Source organism: Physeter macrocephalus, chromosome 7, assembly GCF_002837175.3.
Source record: "Physeter macrocephalus isolate SW-GA chromosome 7, ASM283717v5, whole genome shotgun sequence".
Classification (NCBI taxonomy): Eukaryota; Metazoa; Chordata; class Mammalia; order Artiodactyla; family Physeteridae; genus Physeter; species Physeter macrocephalus.
In genome coordinates this window covers 123228657-123250601 of record NC_041220.1, presented here as the reverse complement: position 1 = coordinate 123250601, position 21945 = coordinate 123228657, and the positions used below count along the sequence as shown (strand labels likewise).

The 21945-nt window shown below is 37.1% G+C and overlaps 2 protein-coding genes across 6 annotated transcripts in view; one reads left to right on the top strand and one right to left on the bottom strand.

The window, feature by feature from the left end:
• USP53 (ubiquitin specific peptidase 53) overlaps positions 1 to 21945 on the bottom strand; it is a 72224-nt gene that overhangs the window by 9332 nt on the left and 40947 nt on the right. For 4 of the 5 annotated variants that reach the window (XM_024119372.3, XM_055086202.1, XM_028492238.2 and 1 more), the window contains 6 exons: positions 21337 to 21486; positions 14011 to 14173; positions 13178 to 13330; positions 11693 to 11839; positions 10002 to 10740; positions 8846 to 8922 (listed from right to left, as the gene is read on the bottom strand). In XM_024119372.3, coding sequence (XP_023975140.1) covers positions 8846 to 8922; positions 10002 to 10740; positions 11693 to 11839; positions 13178 to 13330; positions 14011 to 14173; positions 21337 to 21486 — 1429 coding nt within the window. The remainder of the gene's footprint in view (positions 1 to 8845; positions 8923 to 10001; positions 10741 to 11692; positions 11840 to 13177; positions 13331 to 14010; positions 14174 to 21336; positions 21487 to 21945) is intronic. The other variant, XM_024119375.3, reaches the window with a different exon arrangement.
• LOC102992541 (ornithine decarboxylase-like) lies at positions 7824 to 17564 on the top strand. Its single transcript, XM_055086203.1, has 2 exons — positions 7824 to 7937; positions 16566 to 17564. The coding sequence occupies exons 1-2, from the start codon at positions 7848 to 7850 to the stop codon at positions 17562 to 17564; spliced, it is 1089 nt and encodes a 362-aa protein (XP_054942178.1). The 5' UTR covers positions 7824 to 7847.

Below are 21945 nucleotides of genomic sequence, written 5' to 3'. Positions count from 1 at the left end.
CACTACTGGGCATATACCCAGAGAAAACCATAATTCAGAAAGACACATGCACCCCAGTGTTCACTGCAGCACTATTTACAATAGCCAGGTCATGGAAGCAACCTAAATGCCCATCAACAGACGAATGGATAAAGAAGATGTGGTACATATATACAATGGAATATTACTCAGCCATAAAAAGGAACGAAATTGAGTCATTTGTTGAGACATGGATGGATCTAGAGACTGTCATACAGAGTGAAGTAAGTCAGAAAGAGAAAAACAAATATCGTATATTAACGCATGTATGTGGAACCTAGAAAAATGGTGCAGATAAACCGGTTTGCAGAGCAGAAGTTGAGACAGAGATGTAGAGAACAAACGTATAGACACCAAGGGGGGAAAGCCGCGGTGGGGTGGGGATGGTGGTGTGCTGAATTGGGCGATTGGGACTGACATGTATACACTGATGTGTATAAAATTGATGACTAATAAGAACCTGCTGTATAAAGAAATAAATAAAATAAAATTCAAAAATTCAAAAAAAAAATCAGTTTTAAACAAGAAGCACTGCAGGTACAAAGTTACCAAAAAAAAAAAAAAAAAGGTATCGACATTTGGAAGACTTGCATAATTTAGCAAACCAATATTTTCCAAATGAGGATACATGGATGTTTCAAAATCATGCGTGAGTAAAGGATTTACTCATTCTTTAAATAAATAAATAAAATATTTAAGATTTTCAGTTTTAATGCCTAATACAGCGAATTTTAATAGATACAGCAACAAAAGCTGTTTGAGGTCCTCAATACCTTTTGAAAACAACTGTTCCAGTTAATTGCAAATAGGTGTCTTTTTAAAATCTGAGTCACAACTATTCTGTACAACTTCCCTTTTTATAACCAAGGAATGGAGACTTAGGGAAATGAAGTGTCCTACCCGATGCCATATAGGTGGTTAAATGGCAACACTCAAACAAACCCAGGATTAACTGCAAAGCCAGTGCTCTTTCTACTACCTGCAGGCTCTCTTTCATGTATGCCTAAAACACAAGGTCATTATACAGAATCTCCTGATGAAACTAGGCCATTGGTATGAACATCAAATAACAGGATATACTTTAACCTGCTGATGCCCACAGAAGATACCAAAATATATGGCATTAGCTTGAATATTCAATTCATTGCCTATACTTCTGTACAATTCCAGTAAATTTTTCTGTATTTTCCCTTATTTTTAGTTGACCTTTTCATCATGTTAATTTATTTCAGTTTCCTCTCATTCTCATGCTTCTAGTCTACTGTACACCAAATCTGTGAACCAAAGATTGCAAAGAAAATAAAATCAAGTTATTAAAAAAGCAACTTTTATTTTTTAAAAGATAACTTTATCTTAGATGCCTTTTTATCTCTAAATTGATGTTCTAGGTACATTTTTTAAAACTACCCTGTCACTCAAAATTCAACTGGAACCTATAGTTGATCATAACATCTAAATATTACCCTATTTTAAAAATCTATATGGGTTATTATATGGCTCTGTGAGTTAAATCTTAGAAGTAACTCACAAGAAAGAGTAATGTAATATACATGAGAAATTAATACCCTATATGCCATATTGCTCACACAGTAAATGGCAGCTCCCAATAAAAATGAAAGACACACTGTTTTTTCTTCTTTTAAATCACCTGCACTGTCCACCATATTCCCAACTCACTGTTCCAGGACAAAGTAAGTATAAACTGAGACAAATTCTACTTACCTTCCCCTCCACCAACCTATTTCTATATCTACCAAGTGCCATACTAATAAAGTCTCAGGAATAAAAGGCAATATAATATATCACAGAGAGTCTCATGACCCTGTAACATTGACACACTGCCTGAGGCTCAAAAACTAAGCCTCCCTCTTAAGTGAAGTACGTCAGACAGAGAAAAACAAATATCATATGATATCACTTGTATGTGCAATCTAAAAAAATGATACAAATGAACTTATTTACAAAACAGACAGACTCACAGACATAGAAAACAAACATGGTCTCCAAAGGGGAAAGCAGAGGGTGGGGGAGGGAAGTAAATTAAAGAGTTTGGGATTAACATACACACACTACTACACGTGAAGTAGATAAACAACCAGGACCTGCTGTACAGCACAGGGAACTCTACTCAGTATCTTGTAATAACCTATAATGGAAAAGAAGCTGAAAAAGAATAGATATATATATACAGGTATAACTGAATCACTTTGCTGTACCCCTGAAACTAACACATTATAAATTAATTATACCTCAGTTTAAAAAATGGTTGTTAAAAAAACAACAACTAAGCCTCTCTCTTTGACAGCTACTTTATGACTAAAAAAAAAAAAAAAGTAATATCAGAAAGAATCTTGATTATTTTTCAACCTTTAAAGTCTGAAAAATTTGTAAGTTAAAGTTACATTATAATTTCCCACCCACTGTGATTTTCACTTTGGAATGTTTATTTGCTTCTTAAATTATCCATAACTTCAAGTTTAATATTCACAAATACAAAAAAAAGTAAATACTTAATTCTTAAAGATTTCTTTACTTTTATTAAAGTATCCACGCAATGGGCAGCAGGAGGCAGCAGAGGTTTTATAAATATGTTTGAAATTTTAATATCACTATGGCAGGCATTCAACCAAGTGGTTTGACTTCAGAATTCCAACTAACTTAAAAATAGATGTGTTATTTTTCTCTTCTGCTGACATAGACATCCATGTGTCTTTACCGGGAATTTTGGCTTCAGGTTCTTTGCAAATCTAAGATAGTCAGATTTTAACACTTGGCACAGAAAATACTTCAACATCAAAGCAAGACGCTTTAATTAATAATGCTAATTTTGGTACTGTATACAAAAAACCTAAAGCCCAATAGTCAAGAAATCAAAATATATATACTTAATCTGAAAAGGTGACCTAGATTTAAAACAGACTTACATAGCAAGAAAACCAAACTGCTAGTCTAGACACTGTAATCCTAATTCTTGTCATATAGGAAGATTTCAGATTATAATAATAATACTGCAATTACAAAGTCTAAACATTCAAGAGCAATAACCTAATCAATGACCTGATTTACTATAAAAAGACAGTTAAGCAAAATTTGAATACTTTAGAAAAAATCACAAAACTTTAACTATATAAATATTTCTGGCTAAATTTACTACATGCCAAAAGGAACAGAGAGATACTTTAATATGTAACAATATACCCTATCAGATACTAAACTTGAGGATGATACAAAATAAAAAGGCAAGAGTCAGTAACTTCTTTCCTCACTGGGATTATAATTTAAAGAAAGAGCAAATAATACTATTTTGCTACAAATTAAATTTCAATACTGAAAGTTTATGGTTTTAAAAAACATATAAACATTTGGTGGTGCTGGGTCACAGCAAGTGCCTCTCAATGGTCTAGGAAACTCTTAGAGAAAATAAATGTAGTGTGCACAGAAACAAATCCAACTGTTAAAAGTATCTCATTCTTCAGATATACTTTCTAAATGAATATACTCTGAAGTTTGCAAAAAACATCTTAGAGGAAATAAACTTACGTATACGAATAAACTCTTCCAGTAAAATTTTTTTCATTTACTAATTTTAGGATTTAACAACATTAAGGGTAGTATATTTCACTTAACATAATGGAGGTACAGATTTTTTTACAATAAGAATTAAGGGAATTAACAGATTTTTCTGACCACTGATTAACTTCTTTCACTCTTCCTTGTCATTTGCAAGATCAAGATTCTCAGCTTGAACTAACCCTGACTTCTGTGATTAACTGAGATTAAGCCAAGTATTACAGACCCCAAAGTAAATGGCAAAAGTTTTTTGAAAGACCTAATAATTCCTTTGCAATTTGTTATTTACAATCTATAAATATCCTAACACATATTTATTTCAGTAGATAACCTTACTCCATAGAGAAAAGAGTCCATTAGGTATGAACTCCTTCAACTGACTCATCTAACACAATACACACTGAATGGTACGACACTCACCTTTATCTCTCCCATTACAGAAAAACTACTACTCCCTTAATTCAAAGCCTTCCTTGTTCCATTCTCACTCTACCTCCAGAGATCTTACTCCATTAATTACTGTTCTGTTCTATTCTTATCTTCACACCTTTCTCATCCTCTGTACATCATTAGTTCCTTACCCTCTGTAACATAAATGCAAAACTAAGCTCTTGGTTTCATTTTTCTCCTTTAGGTAGGGCTTCTTTACTATTCACAGCAAGGGTTTTGACAGACATGTGCATTTATTTACTTCTCTTATTTACTTTTTATTCTACTGTAACCTTTTTCGAAAAACTTTTAATTTGAAGATAATTTCAAAAAGTTCAGAGAAGTTGAAAGATATACCTACATGCATATCCTTTACTCAGATTCACCTATTATTAACACTTTACCCCACTTTTTTTTTTCTGAACCATTTGAGAGTAAGTTACAAACATCATGGCCCTTTACTTCTAAACACTTCAGTTCTACCTCAATCTTGCTTCTATTCTAATGTTCCTTCTATTCTAATGTTCCTCTAATACTGCTTTTACTATGACTTACTAACTGCTAAACCAAACTTGTACTTTTTAATCCTTATCCTGCTTAATCTGTGGTCACTTTTCTTTTTGAAGCTCTCCATTTTCCCAGTTTCCGTGTGATAACTCCCTCTCCTGTATTTTCTCATACTTTCCAGCTACTCCTCATTCTTTTCCAAAGTTGCTCCTTCTCTCTACTCTTAGCTCATCTCTTTTAGTCAGCAAACCCCATGTTTCTTCCTTTGTCTATTTTTTTTTCCCTGAAATCTCCCATTCTCCTGCATGATGTTGTCCATGTCTACCGCATTCAATTCCCATTTATGTTGATGGCTACCAATACATAATCTTTCCTGCATTCCAGACATTTCTTCCTAACTAATCTACTTACCTAGATGACAAACCAAACAAATCCAAAAATAAATTTGCCATCCTCTCTCACCCCCAAAATTTGTCCCTTCTTCCTATATTCCTCCATTTGGTAAATGGTGAATCCACTTATGTAAGACCCAAATACGGCCACACCCAGCTTTCTCCTTTTCCCCCACTGTGCACATCTGTCACAGAAAGTGACTCCACTGTCCACATATTCTTATAATCTCTCAAATCTTCTTTCTTGACATTGATACTGCCTTAGTTTATACCCTCATCTTTTCTCTCCTAGGCTATTAAAGTATTCATCTAAATAATTTTTCTCCCAGTGCTCCAAATTCACCCCCTACACTGCCACCAAAGAGTCCTTTCTAAATGCAAACTGGAGTACGCTACTCTCCTTGTCCTTAGGTGCCTTTCCATTTACTTTTTAGGATTTAAAAATAGCATAAAAGTTTCATCATGATTTGGCTTCTCTCTATCCTCTAACCATCATCTCACAATTTCCACGTATGCATTCCAGCCTTGCATATAACAAACTAGCTGTATCCTTCCAATATGTGATAGTTTCTCCTGACCATGTGCTTTTTTTTTTTTTAATTTTTTAAAATTTATTTATTTATTTTTGGCTGTGTTGGGTCTTCGTTTCTGTGCGTGGACTTTCTTCTAGTTGCGGCGAGCGGGGGCCACTCTTCATCGTGGTGCGCGGGCCTCTCACTGTCACGGCCTCTCTCGTTGCGGAGCACAAGCTCCAGGCGCGCGGGCTCAGCAGTTGTGGCTCATGGGCCTAGTTGCTTCGTGGCATGTGGGATCTTCCCAGACCAGGGCTCGAACCCGTGTCCCCTGCATTGGCAGGCAGATTCTCAACCACTGCGCCACCAGGGAAGCCCTAACCATGCGCTTTTGAACATGTCATTTCTTCTGTTTTGAATGTAATTTAAGGCATTTGACATTCTCCCCATTAAGTGGCACTGTGGAATTTCAACAATGTTCCCAAATAATAGCTTTAGGCAGTGTAGGTATGTTTGTTTGCAGCAGAATCCATAAATATAACAGGCTATATAATATCTCTGTCAATGAAAAACCATCAGTGAGATAATTACAATGGCATTGTTATAGATTTTAAGTTCTCTACCATCATATAAACTTGTACAGACTAATACTGAAAGCTGACTTAAATGTCAAACAAAATATGAAAATAAAAAAATTTCTAAGGTTTCTTAACGTTGTAAAAGTCTTTTACCTATGGATAGAAAGTGATTCTTCGGGTCAATAATGTAAGTGTACCCCCATTTTATAATTAAGAAGTAGGAGAAATCCAAGAAAAGCATACCAAGCCACAAAACATTAAACTGTGCCTTACTGAAAAAAAGGAAAAAATCCATGCAGGGCCAGTTTTTAGCTTGGAAAAAAAATTCCTATACCCACTTTAACATGTTCTCAAAGACTAGAGGAGGGAAATACACATACAGAGACCATAAGGCATGAACATTAATAAAGTTTCCCTAAGCAAACACTAGTTTAAAGAACTATGGTAGGCTTTGAAGTTTATTAAATAAGAAATAATTTTAATGTAATGCAATTTATGTAGTTAAATAAAACGTGGGGTACATAAAACCATAACAAGATACCACTTCACACCCATTAGGATGGCAATTCTCCCAAAAAAAACCCCCAGAAAATAACAACTATTGGTGAGGATGTGAAGAACTTGGAACCTCTGCACTGCTGGTGGGAATGTAAAATAGTGCAGCTGCTGTGGAAAACAGAATGGTGGTTCCTCAAAAAACTAAACAGAGAATTGCCACAGGATCCAGCAACTGTGCTTCTGGGTATATACTCAAAAGAACTGAAAGCAGGGATTTCAGGTATTTGTACACTAATATACATAGGGGCATTATATACAATAGCCAAAAGGTAGAAATAACCCAAATGTCCATCAACAGATGAATGGACAAACAAAATGTGTTACATCATATAACGTAATATTATTCAGCCTTAAAAGGAATGAAATTCTGATACATGGATGAACTCTGAAGACGTTGTGCTAAGTGAAATAAAACAGTCACAAAAAGACAAATACTGCATAATTCCACTTATATGAGGTACCTAGAGTAGTCAAATTCAAAGAGACAGAAAGTAGAACGGAGGATGCAGGGGCCAGGGGAGGGGGAAATGGGGAGTTGTTTAATGGGTACAGTTTCAATTTGAGAAGATGAAAGAATTATGGAGATAGATGGTAGTGATGGTGGCAAAAGAGTGCGCATGTACTTAATATCAGACAATTGTAACTTAAAAATGGTTAGAATGACAAATTCTGTGGTGTGTATTTTACCACAATAAAAAAAATTAGTTTTAATTGGTTACATACATACTATTTCATATTAAGTGGGGAAACGCAGAACAAAGCTATTATAGCAATGCACTCCTAACCATCGAAATTTCTATGACCTTGTGTTTTTATTAATATCAGGAAGCAAGCATCATTTTATAAAGAGCACTGAACTTGCAGTTATTGTTCAATTTTTACTGACTTCTGCTGTTGATTTCTGGCCAGCCTTTTACTGTTTCCTGTAATACTTGGTTACCAGACTTTTATCAGATTTTTTAAACAGGCGAGACATTTTATATGGGAAAGGAAGGTTATTTCCTTAATATAAGTGTTTCCTTCTGATATTATACCATTTGATGAAAACAAAATAATTAAACATTTAATCATATTCAATATCTGCAACCTGAAAAATAATCTCCACAAAAGCCGTAAGGATGATAAAGACTTAAAACAAACTTTAAAATGTGTTCTTCACGGCTATTTTTTTTTTTTTTTTTTTTTTCCGGTATGCGGGCCTCTCTCACTGTTGCGGCCTCTCCCGTTGCGGCCGGACGCGCAGGCTCAGCGGCCGTGGCTCACGGGCCCAGCCGCTCCGCGGCATGTGGGATCTTCCCGGACCGGGGCACGAACCCGCGTCCCCTGCATCGGCAGGCACACTCTCAACCGCTGCGCCACCAGGGAAGCCCCATGTCTATTTTTTATCGTGAAAAACTATAGCCTTGCTAATCCTCGGAACTCTGAAATGTGAAGACAACGCCTCTGATTCCAACCTCAGTAATCCCCTTGCTCATCAGCTTCCTTGATCCCTGATCTCCAAATCCTTCAGGTATAACCGCCTCTCAGTAACAATGCGAAGTCTGTATACAAACATCTAATTTTCTTTGCTTCTGGGCCGCTATGTGTTGCTAACAAATCACCTATAATAATGTCATATTTATTGTTTCCAAAGTGAACTTGTCTAGCAGGCTGTTTATCAATTTTTCTATCTGTCCTTAACGCCTGCGGTAGACATTAGGACTGTTCCTACATATTGCAGTGCACCAGCAAATTACCTTTTTCCACCCTCTTTGAAATTAGGCCTGGCTGTTAAGACTTGCCTTGGCCAGTCAGATGTGAGTGGAAGCACATTTATCGCTTCTGGGTTGAAAGCTTTAAGAGCTTACACGTGACTCACTACGTTGTGTCCCCTTCAATCTCCTCTCCCCCCAGTACTGCAATGATCAGAGAAGTACTGGTAGAGATGGAGTCCCATTAGCCTCAGGCCCTGAGTGATTACTAGGAAGAGACTTCATGCTGACATTCACAGGACACGTGCTGTGAGCAAGAAACAAGCTTGTACTAAGACACGGAGATTTTCAAGTTGTTATCACTGCACAGCCCAGAACCTAGCCTAGCCTGACCGACACACTTCCCATTTTTCCTATTCCCTGAAGTAGCTATTCCCATCTTTTAAGACTTCAAGCATAAACTCTCCCAGCCTCCATCCTCCTTACTCATAAACTTATCAGTAACAGGACTGTCTTTAGCTTCTTTACTCGTAATACCATGATTTATTCTTTACTGCTACTATGATAACACATTTAAATAAAATTTTTACCTTCCAAGTAGTTTTTGCTCTGTTGGGAGGTACAGTTCATACGATCTATGTTTAGATTGCTTGTCTTAATCTGGTTGCTAGAAGACAGAATAAAACACACACCAAACACATCAGCTATAATGGATTATTATTTAGTTTACCCCAAGAAAAAGAAAGGAAATAACATTTGCTAAACAATTATTATATACCATGTGCTGTTCTAAGGGATTAATGTACATTATTAATTTACATCTCACAACTTAAAATACTTAAAAGGAGCTATTATCCTCATTTTTCAATAGGAGATTAAGGCTGTGAAAGTCAAATTAATTTGCCCAATAACTAAAATCCAAGCCTATCTGATTACAAAGTTCTGATCTTTCTAATACCCTAGACTACCCCTTTCGAAGAAGTATTATGAAATTACCCTGCAAAGTAAAAAAGCTTCCCAAGTCTTTATTACAGTGATTATTTCGGTAAAACATGAGCAGTCGCTTTTTGCAAATCTGGCTTTTCAATAATGAATGTAATAAAACACCAGCTAACAACAAATTAAGATGCTTTAGATCGATTAAGAGCAGAAATAGTGGCTAAATTGACCTAAGTGGTGGACATGTTTTAGACGTTACACAGAGAAGTGCAAATAGACTGCTAACAGTAATATAATAAATGATTTCAGAATTAAGAATTAATTGAACACAAACTTAGTTATTTGGCTGTATTCTTTAATACTTGCTAAAGGAAAAATATCTCTTTCATGGAACTGGGTTGTGACAGAAGAAAATAACCCCAGTTCTGAGTTACAGATGTTAGAAATGGGATAATGAACATTAACTAGGTTGAAGAACTAAACAATTAGCTTAATGACTGAGATAAACCAATTTAAATCTATGGTTTAAAACCTATAGTATACATACATCAATAGTTTTTAGTGGCAACAATGATAATGTATTTTACTTTCTAAATTTCCCCAAAACAAACAGTTGTTATTTTTGGAATCAAGAAATAACTATTAAAAATAGAAACTTGATATAACAAATAACCTGCAGTACCCCAGGATACTCTGAGCTCAAGCTCTTTCCTTTTCATTTAACTGACCCCAACCTTTGAAAGTTACTTCAAATAACTAAAAAGAGAGAATGGTGGGGGGAAATCATTCATATAACTTGTGTATTACCTGAAGGATGCGGTTTCTTTAACACCACTGATATCCATCACTGTACCATTTCCATTGATAACAGGTGAGTCCAAATTAGCAGAGCCATTACTGATATGATCACTGCTTTCATATCCAGACTCTGTCCTTTGCATCTGCCAGGTGTCACCATGAACTTTAGTTTCTTTGAGGGCTTTATTTCTCTCTGCTCCTTTTCCATTAAATTCAAGGGAACTCCTGCTTCCTGTTTCCTGCTTCATTTCATCTTCATATATAGTCATTAAACATTTTTGCTTTGGATTCTCTTTTGGACAACTGTTAAAACTCTGATCTTTGCTACATTTAGATTTGTTACTAATATTTGATTTATGTCTTGGACTATGCTGCCTTTTTTCACTTTCATTAAAAATACTATCGACATTTAATGTTTCTCTCATAGGTTTCCAACCTCGATTTCGGCTTTTAGTGCTGCCATTACAGCTGCTTCCTTTATCCCTAGAATCTTGGCTACTGTCTGTATCATATCCAGTACCACTGTCACTCTTAAATTTGCCAGTTATTTTCTCTCCTGAAGCAAGAATCTGGGATTTACTTGAACTTAATGTTTGTGCAGAAGCTCGACTCTGATGGGCAATTCGGTCATGCTTACACAGTCCTTTTCCTTGACTATGATATAGATGTGGATTCCCGTATTGTCTAAAGCCATTTGGGGCAGGAGGTGATCCAGACTTGAAATGTGGAAGGTCTTCATCAACCAAATCTTTAAAAATAAATATGTAAATAAAGATACAAATGAACTACTCTTCAGAGCCACTTTTTAGTCACAAGCCAAATACCTTGTTTGAGAAGAAATGTTAAACAGTAATAAGTAAATCATAACATAAATGGTTATATAATGATTTTTAAAAAATGATCTCTAAAGTAGATAAGATAATTAAAGCAATTTAAAAAAACTATTCTATCTCATTCATAATTAATAAAAACCATAAAAATAAAAATATTTCCCACCTATTTATATTGGTAAAGATTTAAAATTTATTAAACCAATTGCTGCTGGAAACAGACATCTAATCACTGTTGGTGGGAGTGCAGACTGTCAAGTATTTTAGGAGGACAACTGAGCCACACCTACCAAAGTTGAAAATAAATAAACATACCCTAAACCCAGCAATTATTCTGAAAGAATTTTATGCTACTGGCTGTATGCAAAAAGTACCTGTGAAAGGATTTCACTGCAGCAAGAATCTTAAATCAAGTTCTAAAGTCTAGCAATATCAGTTAAATTATGCTATGTCCATAAAGAAAAGAGCATAAAACCATAAAAAGTAAGACATGCTCATAATGAACTGGAAACTAGTGGTACAGAGTGAAGGTCAAGGGTTGCAGGAAAAGAAGTTCTTTTCACTTAATTTTATAACCTTCCTTATTATTTGAATGTACCATATGGGTGAACTGAATTTATAGTTAAAAGTAAAGTTGAAACATAAAAAACACAAGTATTCCAGGATAGAATTGAATAAGAACTAGGAAAACTTTACATTTATAGGTTTAATAGGTATATTAAAGAAATCATACTAAGATACATAATATCTAAATAAATATATATAATGTATAAAGAAATTATATTAAATTGTATTAAATTATAAAACTTAGCTTTAAAATAAGATTTTAGCTGCCCCTTTTCCAATGAATGCTGTAAGTTCTTAAGTTACCTCTATGTCTGCCCAAATCTTTTCTTTGTCCCCTTTCCAAATCTTTCCTTTGTGAGGAAAGTAAGTTTTTCTGTTCAATGGCTTTTAGAGCACATTCTCTGGAAATGTCTTTTATTTTTTCCCTTTGGTCATTGTGACTTGACTTAACTGTAAAAGAAACCTTTCTTTAATAATGATACAGATCATTTTTCAAATTGCTCAATAAAAGTACAAAGTGAACTATATTAAAATTTAAGATGCTATATATTAACAAAATACAGATTAAACTATACAATGAAATCATTTTTATTTTTAACTAAAAACTCAATTTGATTTATGCTGACACTAGAGATTCAAGCTGTGTTTTAAAACTTCATGTATAGCTCTACAGCGAATGTAAAGGAAAACAAGAGAACTTTTCTTGAAATAATGAGAGCTAAAGGTAACTGAGTGGTATGTGTCAGGCGCTATTCTAAGTATCTAAACTCATTTATCAATACTTCTCTGAGGTGGGTACAATTACTATCTTCATTTTAGATTCGGAAACAGAGGCATAGAGAAGTTAAGAACTTGCCCAAGTTCACATAGCTTGTACGTGTACAACCAGGATTATTAACACAAATCGCCTGGCTCCAGTGTTTGTGTTCTTAAACACATACACAGTTTCTAGTAAAAGTAGGTATCTTTGAAAAATAGATAATGGTTTAATCTAAGAGTATCAATAATACATAAAATGGAAAAAGTTCCATTAAGAACTTTTAAAAGCATTTATCATAAATGGTAATTGTTAATTCTGAATCTTATCACCCTTGATTAAATAGGTTACTTTTAGGGTTAGACATTATTTCATTAATATATTTAGAAGTTCCTTACAAAATCATCCTCAACGTCCACCCAATTAGAGTTTTGCATATTTCCAAACCATAACTGTACATCATGCTGTGATTGTTTCATGTTGGACCCTAATCACAGATCTTGGATTATGAAAATTAAAGTTGTGGAATGATAATAACAAGAGAAAGTTGAATAAAAATCAGGTTAAAAATAAACTACAACTATAGTAACTTCAAACTATTGCTGCATTCACTAATACTACATTTAATTTTGGCATATGAGCCAAATTATTAACTAAATGTTTTTCCTCTACAAGTTAACAATTAACTCCTTGAAGGAAAGGCCGTATCATAGCTTTCTCTGGTGACAGTCCAGGTTGCCTCCACCCTACTATGTACAGCCTTGGGTGCATGGAGAAACTCAAACACTAGTTGCGTCAAACTGTTCAAATAAAACTATAGGTCTTGGAGAAATGCTTAAGTCAAAATACAAAAGTTTGTTTCTACTTTTTATTTTCTCTTCATGGCCAAGGAAAGCTAGTTAAGGACTCTCCTCTTGGTCCTTACCAAGCATTAGATTCAGTAAGTGAAGAAAGAAGGAAGCTTAACTGTGAAGAGAGGGGGAAGCTTAACTATTCAAGGACAATGTAAAAATTACAATTTAAATACATACCTGTTCCTCTGCTGCCACTTGATTGAATGTGGCTCCGATTAAATGATGAAATACTATCTGCTTGAAATTTTTGATTTTCTCTCTGTTTTGTCTGATCGCCAAATCCATTTTCTTTTGAATTCTCCGACTTATGAATTGAGAGCTTTTCACATCCTTAAAAAGACCAACAAAAATGTTTAATCCCCTTCCTCCTCTCCACCAGCAGAAGAGATATTTGAATTATCTTTTCAGACACTTTAATAACATAGAGAAAATTACTTAAAAACTTAGAGGACTGACATCTTTTAAGGACTTCTACATGCTTTGTAAGGCATTCAAAAATGGCCTCGCATTGCAGGGGATGCGGGTTCGTGCCCCTGTCTGGGAAGATCCCACATGCCGCGGAGGGGCTAGGCCTGTGAGCCATGGCCGCTGAGCCTGCGCATCCGGAGCCTGTGCTTCGCAACGGGAGAGGCCCGCGTACCGCAAAAAAAAAAAAAAAAAAAAAAAAAAAAAGGCCTCGCTGCTTTGGACTTTTTTTGGACTTTTCCAGTGTACTAACTCACTTTAAATCTCAATATTTACTGCTAGTAAGAGCTACCAGCCAAGTATCCCCTCCTGTGTTTGTGTGACCATAGTCATGGGTGGCTGCTGAAGGTGCTTCTGAGGCCACAGATGAGGAAAGGTTTCTTTATAAAGACTAGCTCTAAGTATTAGAATTTTCCTGAACTCCACACTTTACTGAAACTAAATTTTTAAATTATCCTCAACATTCATTTCATATTCAGTATATTAGTATTCCTAGTGTGATTGTGATAACAGAAAAACACTAAAAAGAACTTTTAAACAATTACCTATATTTTCTGAAACAGATTTATGATGTGACCAGTTGATGACCTGCCTGAGCGCATCTTCAGTGGAAACTGCTGTGCCATCTGGGTTTGCGTAAAACAAAAGCAGTGGTTGGAAGTGGCATCGGATACACTTGGAGACCACATCTTTCCATCTAGTTCCAACCTTAAAAAATTACAAATGAATAGAAACAAAACCAAACCTTGTAATCAATGTGTTACATGAAAAGGCAGAGACTGAATTACTTTGTATATTAAAAAATTTTAAAGACACTCAGACACTAGCAGTTCAACTGTTCATCATACTATATGATTAAGTTTATTTTATTTAGTAACTAGTTAAAAATCATATAAACATTATCATTAAAAAACTGATGGGCAAGACTGTACCCTTTCTATATCAAGATCTAGATTATCAAATTTTTAAAGGCTTTGTTCATACATGTTGATGACTTTTGACAAAGACTTCAAGCAATTTAATGGGGAAATATAAGAGTCTATTCAACAATGGTGCTGGAACAACTGGATGGCAATTTGAAAAAATGTTGACACCATTCCACTAAAAGCACAAAAATTAACTCAGAACGAGTCTTAAAAAACCTATAAAGCTTATAGAAGAAAACAAAAGAGAAAATTTTTTTTTTTTTTTTTCTGTGGTACGCGGGCCTCTCACTGCCGCGGCCTCTTCCGCTGCGGAGCACAGGCTCCGGACGCGCAGGCTCAGCGGCCATGGCTCACGGGCCCAGCCGCTCCGCGGCATGTGGGATCTTCCCGGACCGGGGCACGAACCCGTGTCCCCTGCATCGGCAGGCGGACTCTCAACCACTGCGCCACCAGGGAAGCCCCAAAGAGAAAATTTTAACAAACTTGGGGAAGGTAAAAATTTCTTAGATAGGACATCAAACAAATCACAGAAGAAAAAACTATAAAATGGGCTTCATCAAAATGAATTAGTAAGTTCTGCTCTTTAAAAGACACCATTAAGAAAATGGAGGAAAAAAGAAAGAAAAAGCCACAGACATCTAATAAAGAACTGGTGAGCAGAATAAAGAATTACTATAACTCATTAATAAGATAATCCAATTTGAAAAATGTACAACACATCTGGACACTTCGCCAAAAAGACATAAGAATGGCCAATAAGCACATAAAAAGATATTCAAAACATTATTAATCATAAGGAAAATGCAAATTAAAACCACCGTGAGATAACATTATACGTTCACTAGAAGGGCTAACGAGGGCTTCCCTGGTGGCGCAGTGGTTGAGAGTCCGCCTGCCGATGCAGGGGACACGGGTTCGTGCCCCGGTCCGGGAAGATCCCACATGCCGCGGAGCGGCTGGGCCCGTGAGCCATGGCCGCTGAGCCTGTGCGCCCGGAGCCTGCCCTCCGCAGCGGGGAAAGGCCACAACAGTGAGAGGCCCGCGTACCGCAAAAAAATAAATAAATTTATAAAAATTAAAAGGTCTAACGAACATTAGGATGACTACCAGCGTGGAGTGCTGCTAAAAATGTGGAGCAACTGGAACTCCCAGTACACTGCTGGCAGGAATGTAAATTGTACAGCTGCTCTGGAGATCAATCTGCCAGTTCCTTGTAAAGTTTAACATACACTTACTGTACAACCCATAAATTCCACTTCTGGGTATTATTTGAGCGTAATAGAAAATAATATGTTCACGCAAAGACTGTTCATACCTCAAAAGGTAAATGGATAAATTGTTAAACAGTCATAAAACGTAACACAACAATAAAAATGAAGCACTGATACACACAACATGAATGAATATTAAAAGATATTATGCCGGTCAGTCCCTTTAGGCTCCCCCGCCGCTGCTGCCCCTCTGCCAGCGCTCAGGCCGGCGGTTCTCCGCGGGAGGGAGGGAGCGAGGCGGCTGATGGGGGCTGCGGGGACTCCGGCGGGCCGGGCGGCAGTCCTGCTCGCTCGGTGGCGGCGGCGGCGTCTCGTCTCCATGGGGTCTGCCCGCGGCGCCCGTGCACTCTAAGGTGGACAGCAGGTTGCGCGTTTGTCACAACATTTCCACTGCTGCACCGAGGGCACACACATCTTCGGTGGGACTAGGAATTCCTGGAGAATTGCCTTTGTGAAAACCTGGCATAATTTCTTTAAATTTCATCTCTTAGCTTCCCATAAAGATATCAAGAAACCATGAACAACTTTAGTAATGAAGAGTTTGACTGCCATTTCTTGGATGAAGGCTTTACTGCCAAGGACATTCTGGACCAAAAAATTAATGAAGTTTCTTCTTCTGACGATAAGGATGCCTTCTATGTTGCGGACCTGGGAGACATTCTAAAGAAACATCTGAGATGGTTTAAAGCTCTTCCTCGGGTGACCCCCTTTTATGTAGTCAAATGCAGTGATAGCAGAACCATAGTGAAGACCCTAGCTGCCACAGGGACAGGATTTGACTGTGCCAGCAACAGTGAACTCCAGTTGGCACAGAGTCTCGGGGTGCCTCCAGAGAGGACTTTCTATGCAAATCCTTAAAAACAAGTGTCTCAGATTAAATATGCTGCCAATAATGGAGTCCAGATGATGACTTTTGATAGTGAAGTTGAGCTGATGAAAGTTGCCAGGGCACATCCAAAGGCCAAGTTGGTTTTGCGGATTGCCACGGATGACTCCAAAGCAGCCTATAGCCTCGGCGTCAAATTTGGTGCCACACTCAAAACCAGCAGGCTTCTTTTGGAACCGGCGAAAGAGCTAGCTATTGATGTCATTGGTGTCAGCTTCCACGTGGGAAGTGGTTCTACTGATCCAGGGACCTTCATGCAGGCCATCTCTGATGCCCACCGTGTCTTTGACATGGGAGCTGAGGTTGGTTTCAACACGTATCTGCTTGATATTGGTGGTGGCTTTCCTGGATCTGAGGATGTAAAGCTTAAATTTGAAGAGATCACCAGTGTAATCAACCCAGCGTTGGACAAGTATTTTCCATCAGACTCTGGAGTGAGAATCATAGCTGAGCCAGGAAGATACTATGTTGCATCAGCTTTCACGCTAGCAATTAGTATCATTGCCCAAAAACTCGTATTAAAGGAACAGACAGGCTCTGATGATGAAGATGAGCTGCGTGAACAGACATTTATGTATTATGTGAATGATGGAGTATATGGATCATTCAACTGCATCCTCTTTGATCATGCACACATGAGGCCTCTTCTGCAGAAGAGACCCAAACCAGATGAGAAGTATTATTCATGTAGCATCCGGGGACCGACCTGTGATGGACTGGATCGCACTGTTGAGCGCTGTAACTTGCCCAAGATGCATGTGGGTGATTGGATGCTCTTTGAAAACGTGGGTGCTTACACTGTCGCTGCTGCTTCTACTTTCAGTGGATTCCAGAGACTGACCATCTACTATGTGACGGCAGGGCCAACATGGCAACTGATGCAGCAAATCCAGAACCACGACTTCCCGCTCGGAGTAGAGGAGCAGGATGTTGGCAATCTGCCTGTGTCCTGTGCTTGGGAGAGTGGAATGAAACAGCACCCAGAAGCCTGTGCTTCAGCTCATATTAATGTGTAGATACCATGCTTGGAGCTGTTAACTGTGAGTTTAGCTTGATTTAAGGGTTTGAGGGGGGAACCATTTAACTTAATTTCTGCCAGTTTTGAGATGTCTATGTAAATAGGGTTGGCACAGATGCAACGATGTGTAAGACTAGGTGATGGGGTCACACTTATCTGTGTTCCTATGGAAACTATTTGAACATTTGTTTTACATGGATTTTTGTTCACTTTTCAAACATGCTACTAAAGTGTGCCCCTCAGCTGCTAAGCGAGCATTTGTAGCTTGTGCATTGGCAGAATGGGCCAGAAGCTTAGTGTTGTGACCTGTTTTAAAATAAATAAATAGGGCTTCCCTGGTGGTGCAGTGGTTGAGATTCCGCCTGCCGATGCAGGGGACACGGGTTCGTGCCCCGGTCTGGGAAGATCCCACATGCCACGGAGCGGCTGGGCCCGTGAGCCATAGCCGCTGAGCCTGCGCGTCCGGAGCCTGTGCTCCGCAACGGGAGAGGCCACGACAGTGAGAGGCCCGCGTACCGCAAAAAAAAAAAATAAATAATAAATAAATAAATAAATAAATAAATAAATAAATAAAGTATCTTGAAAAAAATAAAAAAATAAAAAAGATATTATGCCTAGCAAAGGAAGCCAAACACAGAGAATGTCTATCGTAAGAGACCATTCACATAAACTGTAGAATGAGATCAATGATTTCCTGGGACCCAGGGTTGGGGACAGTAAAGGGACGTGACAGGATTTTCTGGAGTGATGAAAATGTTCTATACAATGATTGTGGAGGTTACAAAGGCATGTATACAGTTGTCAAAATCCAAACTATACACTTAGAATGGGTGCATTTTAATGTTTGTAAATTCTACCTCTATAAAGTTCATTTAAAAACAAAACCAAACCAATGAAACAAAAACCAAAGCATTCTAGAATATTAGCTTTTTATTAGAGAAGGAAGGGGTCTTTAAAAAAATTTCTGAGGAGTTTGTTCAAATTACACATTTTTAACTGTTTACCCTCTTTACCTGGGATTCTGAGATACCTGAAGAACCAGAGTAGTTTGAAAACAAAACAAACCTGAAACTCAGAGAGTGACTACCCAGTTCTTCCTTCAAATTTTGACAATTTAAACTATGAGGATGCAAAATAGGAGTGCCAAAATGTTGCTGCATACTGAACTCAAGATGGAACTTCTTAATAAACTGCCATATCAAAGTACTAAGTAATTCAAGCAAAGTGTGGACTTTAGAATATGAATTTCCCAATTTTTTCACCGGCTTTATTGAGTATAAGTTAATAAAATAAAACCATCCAATTACACTGTACAAGTCAGTGAGTTCTGATAAATGTCTACAATCACGTAATCCACACTTCCAAAACTGTCCCTGTACCCCTTTGCAATGCCTGGCAACCAATGGTCTGCTCTGTCACTTTGTTTTTTTCCTTTTCTAGAATTTCATATAAGCGGAATCATATTATTTAGCTGTTTGTGTCTCACTTCTTTCATGTAGCGCAATGCTTTTGATATTTTTCTACATTGTTGCATGTATCACTAGTTCATTCCTTTTTATTGCTGATTATTATATTCCATTGTATGGTTGTACAACTTCTTTATCTATTCACCTGATGATAGACGTTTGAGTTGTTTCCAGTTTTGGATACTATGAGTAAAACTACTACGAACATTGAAGTACAAATTATGTATGGATACATGCTTTCACAGGAGTGGAATTGCTAGGTTGTATGATAAGTATATGTTTAAATTTATAAGAAACTGACAAACTGTTGTCTAAAGTGATTGCTCAATTTTGCGTTTCCATCAGCCTCACGAGAGACCTTGCCAGCTCTTGGTATAGTCAGTCTTTTTAATTTTAGGCATTCTAATAGGTGAGTAATGCAATCTCATTGTGAATCAAATTTGTACTTCCTTTGTGCCTAATGATGTACTGAATATCATTTCAAGGGCCATTCATATATCTTCTTTGGTGAACTGTCCAAATCTTTTGCCCACTTTTTAATTGATTTGTCTTTTTATTATTGAGTTTAAGAGTTCTTGGGCTTCCCTGGTGGTGCAGTGGTTGGGAATCCACCTGCCAATGCAGGGGACATGGGTTCGAACCCGGGTCCGGGAAGATCCCACATGCCGCGGAGCAACTAAGCCCATTCGCCACAAATACTGAGCCTGCGCTCTAGAGCCCGTGAGCCACAACTACTGAGCCCACGTGCCACAACTACTGAACCCCGCGCACCTAGAGCCCGTGCTCTGCAACAAGAGAAGCCACCGCAACGAGAAACCCGCGCACCGCAACGAGGAGTGGCCCCCGCTCGCCGAAACTACAGAAAGCCCGCGTGCAGTAACGAAGACCCAACACAGCCAAAAGTAACTAAATTAAATACATAAATTTAAAAAAAAAGAGTTCTTTATATATTCTGAATATAGCCTTTGTTAGATATATGCTTGACAAATATTTTCTCCCAGTCTATGGTTTGTCTTTTCATTCTCCTAACAGTACCTTACTGAAGAGCAAAAGTTTTGATAAAGTCCAATTTATCATCTAGTTTTATGGTCCATGTTTACTAACTGTTATCTAATAAATCTCCCTATAGCCAAACAGCAGTGTTAACCTTCTTATCTGATATGTCTACTTCTGTCATTTTTGGTCTTTTTTTTTCCTAAGGCAATTTAATATCAGATCTGGCCTAGAACTGACCTCCGAGATCAGTTATTAGCATGAACCCTCATTTCTGAGGTGCTGATGATGAAGTTTCTGAGAAAAAAGAAGGTGTGCTCCATTCCCCTACTCTGCCTGCTCACCCCATTTCATGTGACTTGAAGAACTGAAATGGCAGAGAAGGTCTGTTGTTACTGATATTCCTTCAGGGCATGGGTCATGTCTTCCTACTTCTTTGTACATTTGGTAATTTTTTACTGAATGCTATTTTGAAATGGCATATTGAAATTTCACTGAATTTTACATTTTTGGCTATTGAACTATTTTTGTTTTCCTTTTAAACTGTTGACATGTAGTTATGTGTTACATTATGTTATATGGTATCAGTTCGGTCCTCTGAAGGCATCATTTGAAGCTTTTTATGTCAGGTCCAGAGCAATCTTCAGTCTAGGAATAATTTAGCCCCACTATTAAGGTGATACTTTTCTGAGGATCCAACTTGATGTCCTGTGTATCCACTCTTGCTAGTACGGATGCAAACTATTCTAGGCCTGTATGAGTTTAGGGAATTGTTCTCCAGTGCTCCCTTCTGCCACCCTGTGCTCATTTACCCTACACACGGTGGATTACTATTCAGCCAAAGATTAAAGGGAATCCCTCTCCCAATCTCCAGAACTTTCCCTCTGTGCAGCTTTCTTTCTGGTAATCTGTCCAGCAAATTTTAGCCATCTTGGCCTCCCTGAACTCTAAGTTCAGTTTCCTCAACTCAGTGAGACTACTAGGCTTGGTTTGGGTTCTCCCTCGCTGCACTGCAATCCAGAAACTACCTCTAGGCAGTAGGCAGGGATCACTGTAGGGTTCATCTTGTTGGTTTCCCTTTTTTCTGTTCAACTGCCTGTCCTCCGGTGTCTAAAGTAGTTGCTTCATCTATTTGGCTTTCTAATTTTTAATACTGGAGGGCTTTAATGATGCTATTATAATTAAATTCACTTATGATTATATAAATACTTACTATAATAATTATTTTATATAATTATTTCATTATTTTATCATTTATTCCTAAAAAGTAAAATTCACAATAAATATTCCAGTTAGTAAAGCGTCACTTACCTCTTTCACATTTGCATCGTCAAAAAATACCCATTTGGAACTCTTGGTATGAAAAGCAAAGGCACAATAATGTCGGCTAGTGTAGCAAATCATGCCAACAAGGTGAAGTTCACTATTTTTGGCATTTTCATCAGTAACCCTATAAAAAAGCTGTTTAAAAATAATGTATATTTAATACTGTATCTTTTTTAAAATGAGGAAGAACTATTTGATGAGTCATGCATTTGATTCTCTATGAAAAATATTTCTCATGCATACTGCCCCAAACTGGTATTATATTAGTACTAAAGACACCACATTGCACTGTTAACAGAATTACTACTTTCAATTAGTCCACAAGAAACATTAAGTCCAATAAAATGTATTTACTACAACTTAGTTTAGTAGCACAGTATCTCTAACACAGAATTGACACTTTACATACATAAACTCAAAATGTGAGGTAAATTACACATTTCCTGATAATTCATGATTGAATCACATATTTTAACATACATTAAACATACTACCTCAAGATAACTATTTAAAAGTTTAATTGTAATATAAACCAATTCAAAATATATTAAGATAGTAAAAAGCATATTAAGAGATCAGAGCTGTAGATGAATT